This window comes from Copadichromis virginalis, linkage group LG6 (assembly GCF_057382275.1).
Source record: "Copadichromis virginalis isolate Kocher_CV1m ecotype Utaka linkage group LG6, C_Virginalis_male_GT1.1, whole genome shotgun sequence".
NCBI classification, from domain to species: Eukaryota; Metazoa; Chordata; class Actinopteri; order Cichliformes; family Cichlidae; genus Copadichromis; species Copadichromis virginalis.
In genome coordinates, this window is record NC_140623.1 from 3,389,952 (window position 1) to 3,396,122 (window position 6,171).

At 49.1% G+C, this 6,171-nt stretch overlaps 1 protein-coding gene and 1 pseudogene across 1 annotated transcript; one reads left to right on the plus strand and one right to left on the minus strand.

Moving 5' to 3' along the window:
• Nucleotides 1–1,775: 1,775 nt before the first annotated feature.
• On the minus strand, nucleotides 1,776–2,219 carry LOC146706962 (histone H3-like). Its single transcript, XM_085458250.1, has one exon. It carries the CDS (start codon nucleotides 2,200–2,202, stop codon nucleotides 1,780–1,782), a length of 423 nt encoding a protein of 140 aa, XP_085314376.1. The 5' UTR covers nucleotides 2,203–2,219; the 3' UTR covers nucleotides 1,776–1,779.
• Nucleotides 2,220–2,533: 314 nt separating this feature from the next.
• LOC146706963 (pre-mRNA-splicing factor SLU7 pseudogene) lies at nucleotides 2,534–3,762 on the plus strand (annotated as a pseudogene).
• Nucleotides 3,763–6,171: the final 2,409 nt, after the last annotated feature.

The following is a 6,171-nucleotide window of genomic DNA, read 5'->3' on the forward strand; positions in this document are numbered from 1 at the left end:
GAGCTTTGTTATCTTCACACCATGCTGGCGTTTTCAGAGTGATGATGATGACATTTACAGTTTTTTCTGATTGCTTAAGCACATTTTTTGTAACTATTGGCTAATTTTGCAAAACTCTTCACACAAATAAGAAAACCTGTCACCCAATCATCAAAACATTGTAGTTCTCTTGCAAAAGCAAACACAGCTAGATTAACTCTTCACACCTTTGTAAAAATGGTGTTTCCGTATCAAACAGTACACACAAGCCATCATCTACTAAGCACACAATGCGCCAACTGCACACTGATGGTATGAATACAAAACACATCTGGCTTTTGCTTTCTCTGTGTACAGATGTCAATTTGAGGTCACACCTTGTCATAGTGTCATGTAAACATACAAGGATCCAAACGTCAAGTATTGGTGTTTATTAACACTCATCAAAACCAAGACAAAGTCAGAACACAAAATAGGAATTCCACAAATAAAAGGGGAAAAAAAAAAAAAAAAAAAAAAAAAAAAAAAAACACACACACACACACACACACACACACACACACACACACAATCAGCCTACATCATGTCGTCTTTCTGGGTCCGGCCACGTCGCCTGCGATATCCTCCAGTCCAAGGCACCGGGGAAAATATCTCCTTGAATGCTGTATCCAGGCCTGACATGATGCCTGGTCAATATCTCCACATGCCTCCTCCATTGCCTGTAAAAGGGCTACCTGTTGATGAGGATGACGGTCATACACTTTCCAGCGCCAGGCAGAGAAGAACTCCTCGATGGGATTCAAGAATGGAGAGTATGGAGGGAGGTTGAGTGCCATGAAGGATGGTTGGTCTGTAAACCAGTTGCGGACCAAAGCAGCCCTATGGAAACTAACATTGTCCCATATGATGACATATCGGGTCTGCTCTGGTCTCTGAACAGTGAGCATGTCATGCAAGGTGTCCAGGAATGCAATAATGTGTGCAGTGTTGTATGGGCCTATGGTTGCATGATGGTGAACAACACCATTTTGGCTTATAGCTGCACACATGGTTATGTTACCACCACGTTGTCCTGGGACATTGATGATGGCACGGTGTCCAATAATGTTCCTGCCACGTCTCCTGGTTTTACTGAGGTTAAAACCGGCCTCATCTACAAAAAGTAGCTCATGTCCCATTGCATCTGCTTCTAGTTCCATCACTCTCTGGACAAGACAAAACAAATGCAACACATCAGGCCCATGCACAGCACTACAGTATGCACCTCCAAATTCAGAACCAATGACACTAGCTTACCTGCACGTAGTCATATCGCAGTTGCTTTACACGTTCTGTGTTTCTCTCGAAAGGAACTCTCTTCATTCTTATTCTGTGGCGCGCAAGTACACGACTTAGTGCAAGCATTTCTGCACTGTGTATATTACTCTTACTGCTCCTTCCATTGTACTCCACATAGACAGCTTACCTGTGGCCTGTTTATAGTGCTTAGGCTGATTGCAAAGTGGACTAATTATCTAAAACAGTTTTCACATGTGAAAGTGTGCCAGACAGTTGGCAAATTAGTGTTAATGATAGCCATACATGTGTATACTTTTGCTAGGAGTGTGTTGGAAATTTGGTAATTGGGTGTTGTGCAGTGAATTGTGCCTACAGTTGTGCAAAGTGTGTGTTACAAAATTGCAAACTGAATGCAAAGCAGTTTTTGTGCTTTTAGTTTTGCAAACTCAGTGAGTGGTTTTGCTATAAGTCTGAATAGTTTTAGAAATTGTGCTACAGGAATCACAGTTAGGGTTTAAGCATTCAGAAAAAACTGTAAGCCCTCTCTCCGCGGATGCGGCGAGCCAGCTGAATGTCTTTGGGCATGATGGTGACCCTCTTGGCGTGGATGGCGCACAGGTTGGTGTCCTCGAAGAGTCCGACCAGGTAAGCCTCGCTGGCCTCCTGCAGAGCCATGACAGCGGAGCTCTGGAAGCGCAAGTCGGTCTTGAAATCCTGAGCGATCTCACGGACCAGGCGCTGGAAGGGCAGCTTGCGAATGAGCAGCTCGGTGGACTTCTGGTAACGGCGGATCTCGCGCAGAGCCACGGTGCCGGGCCTGTAACGGTGAGGTTTCTTGACGCCTCCGGTGGCCGGGGCGCTCTTACGAGCGGCCTTGGTGGCCAGCTGCTTTCTGGGGGCTTTGCCGCCAGTGGATTTGCGAGCGGTCTGTTTGGTTCTTGCCATTCTTTCTATCTTTAACTTTCCTGCGTTTAAAACAGAAAATGTAACAAGCGGAGGAGACTCGCCGCTCTTAAAGTGTGTGACTGGCCGTGACGCGGTGCCGCTGCGGCTCGTGATTGGTGAGGGGCTCCACGTGGTGCTCAGCACCGCTCAGAGTAGCACCGCCCCGCCTAGGTGTGCTCATTGGAGGAAGGTGCTTTGAAAAGGCGCGCTGCCGCGAGCCTGTCTGCGTGTGTGACGAAGCCGCCCGCGCTCTGCGGAAATAAAAGCCAGGCTCGGTGCCGATCGGGCCACATTTCCTTTGAGTGTTGACACTGCAAAGAGAAGGTTCAAAATGAGTGGGCGTGGCAAAACCGAGAAGATGACCAGAGAGGATTGGCATGACAGTGAAGATGAGGATGAAGACAAATATGCAGATGACATCGACATGCCCGGTCAGAACTTTGACTCCAAGAGACGAATCACTGTCAGGAATCTGCGTATCAGAGAAGACACAGCTAAATACTTGAGAAATCTGGATCCAAATTCAGCGTACTACGATCCAAAGACGCGAGCAATGAGAGAGAACCCGTACTCCAACACTGGCAAGAACCCTGATGAAGTGGGGTAGGCTGGAGACAACTTTGTTCGCTACAGTGGAGCCACAATTTCCATGGCTCAAACACAATTGTTTGCCTGGGAGGCTTATGAGAAAGGCTCCGAGGTGCATCTGCAGGCTGACCCCACCAAACTGGAGCTGCTACATCGTTCCTTCAAGGTCAAGAAGGAGGACTTCAAAGAAGAACAGAGGGAGAGCATCCTGGAGAAGTATGGAGGCCAGGAGCATTTGGATGCACCACCGCGGGAGTTGCTGTGTGCCCAGACGGAGGACTACGTGGAGTATTCGCGTCACGGCGCTGTGCTGAAAGGACTCGAAAAGGCTGTCGCTCGCTCCAAATATGAGGAGGACGTGCTCATCAACAACCACACTTGTATTTGGAGTTCCTACTGGAAAGACGGCTTCTGGGGGTACAAGTGTTGCCACTCCATGGTCAAACAGAGTTACTGCACAGGATCAGCTGGAATTGGAATTAACAACTCAGAGTGCACTCCATTTGAAGAGGCAATAACTGAGCCACAGGAGGAGGAACAGCCCAAGACTCTGCTAGAAATGCATCAAGATAAGATGAAAGAGAAGAAGAAGAACAAAAAGAACAAGAAGCGCAACTCCGACAGCAGTGATTCGGAGGATGAGGAGAAGAAGAAGGAAAAGCTGAAGAAGGCTCTAGAAGCAGAGGAAAAGCGGGTGAAGCAGGTGGAGATGCTAATGCAGCTGGATGAGAGGAAGAGGCCGTACAACAGCTTGTTTGAAGTAAAGGCGCCCACTGAGGAGGAGATGGAGGCCTTCCGCATGAAACGCAGCAGGCCAGATGATCCCATGGCTTCCTTCTTGGGACAGTGACCTTTTCAGTCCCGGCAGATTCCCCTAAACTCTCCCCAAGGACTCTACTAGAGCAGCTGCTCAGTAAAATATAAAATCCCACATTCACTCAAGTTTTGTGTTTTGGAAAGAAGTGCTGGAGAAACTGTACAGTATTTTGTAAAAGTTAATGTTAACACATTGTTTTGAAGCTGCATGTCCATAAAATGTAGAACAACAATAAAAAAGGTGTTTCACTTCAACAGGAGACATTTAAATACTTTCAAAGCTTTCAAATTCAGTCTTTACAGGAAACATGAGAAACGTAACTGCATTTCTTTTTATAATAAAATCCATTTGCCTGGAAAAAAAAAAAAGCAAAACCAGAGGCAAAGCCAGAGCTTCATCCCGTGCCGGGCTCCAGTTCCCCGTGGGTTGTGTCCACAGGCTGCTGCGCAAAGGCAACTATGTGCAGCGCAGGCACGTGCAGAGGGGGGAGGGGGGGGGGCTAGAGGGGCTTGAGCACCCGCCCCTTTCCTGATGGGTACCCAAGGTGCCCTTTTGTTGAGGCAACTTTTTTTTAAAAAATTCTTTTTTTTTTTTTTTTTTATGTATGTGTGTGTGCGTGCGGAGTCCTGTCTGTGCCCCTCAACAATAATATTTAACTAGTAATCACAGTTTTGCTAAATAAAAGGATCTGGCTTGCATCAGTCACATGATCACATTTAACCAATGATCGCCCTTGACGGCAGAACGCGCTGGTTACGAGCCGGGAACGAGCTCACTAAGAGCACGCGCATTTTTAGCGGTCCGGAGCTGTAGGAGAAACACAAGTTAACTCAGAGACACAGACTGATGCGACAAAACCAGTAAGTAGGTGTGTAGCGTAAACTGTAGTGTGTAGCACCCAGGAATATTGGCTTATTGGGCGACAGTATGCCACGGAGTATGTGGCACGGACTACGCACCATTACGGACTACAAAGCCAGGGACACTGCGCCGATCAACGCCGACTCTGCATTCACCAACGAGCTGAATCGGTTCTACGCCCGTTTCGAGGTTAGCCAGGCGGCTAATGCTATCTACCGCCTGGCTACCGAGGACAGTGACGTCATCAGCGAGAGACCGGTGACCAGCATCGCGGAGCATGACGTCCGAGCGGCACTGAGGAGAGTGAACACAAGGAAAGCGGCGGGGCCAGATGGCATCACCGGCCGTCTGCTGCGCTGCTGTGCTGACCAGCTAGCAGGTGTGTTCACTTACATCTTCAACGAGTCCCTGGCGAAGTCTGTGGTCCCCACATGCTTCAAAAGATCCACCATCATCCCTGTTCCCAAGAACAGCAAACCCTCATCTCTGAACGATTACCGGCCAGTTGCACTGACCTCGGTAGTAATGAAGGTGTTTGAGAGGCTGCTGAAGAACATCATCTCCTCCTCCATCCCAGACACCATAGATCCGCTGCAGTTCGCCTACAGATCCAACAGATCCACAGAGGATGCCATCGCCCACGTCCTACACACCACTCTCAGCCACGTGGACAAGAAACAGGGTAACTATGTGCGAATGCTGTTTGTTGATTACAGTTCAGCGTTTAACACAATAGTGCCCTGCAGACTGTTCACAAAGCTGAGGGATCTGGGACTTAACAGCCGTCTGTGTGCATGGGTGTTGGACTTCCTCACTGGCAGAACTCAGGTGGTGAGGGTGGGCAGGTGCTTCTCCAACAGCATCACCATCAACACAGGAGCACCTCAGGGATGTGTCCTCTCGCCACTGCTCTACTCCCTCTACACTTCAGACTGTGTGGCCACCCATGGCTCCAACACCATTGTGAAGTTTGCTGACGACACAGTGGTGTTGGGTGCCATCTCCAACAACGATGAGGCGGCCTACATGGATGAAGTGAAGAATCTGGCATCGTGGTGCCAGGACAACCACCTCCAGCTGAACGTCAGCAAGACCAAGGAGCTGGTGGTGGACTTCAGAAGGGGTCAGCACAGAGACTACAAGCCCATTATCATCAATGGAGCTCCAGTGGAGAGGGTGCAGTCCTTCAAGTATCTTGGTGTCCACATCTCCTCAGACCTGACATGGGCTGCCCACATTCAGGTCCAGACCAAAAAGGCTAGGCAGCGCCTGTATCACCTTCGACAACTGAGGAAGTTCAGGGTCTCTCCAAAGATCCTCAGGATTTTCTATACAGGCGCTGTGGAGAGCATCCTCACACAGAACATGACATCGTGGTTCGGGAACAGCTGTGTGAAGGACCAAAAAGCTCTCCAGAGAGTGATCTGTACAGCAGAACGCTGCTGCAGGATTGCTCTCCCCCCGCTTCAGGACACCTACACCAGGAGATGCCGGACTAGAGCAGCGCAGATACTGAAGGACCCGTCCCATCCTGGCAACAAACTGTTCCAACTTCTGCAATCTGGTAGAAGGTTCCGCATCTTCCGGGCAAGGACAGAGAGACTCAAGAGGAGCTTCTATCCCCAAGCCATTCGTGCCCTAAACACACACACCCGCCCTCTCACATCATCTATAATTGACTGAGACAGGACTCTCTTCCAGAC

Bases quoted from the DNA above. Each gene is read 5' to 3' on its own strand.
- LOC146706962 (XM_085458250.1), bottom strand. From the start codon at position 2,202: ATGGCAAGAACCAAACAGACCGCTCGCAAATCCACTGGCGGCAAAGCC.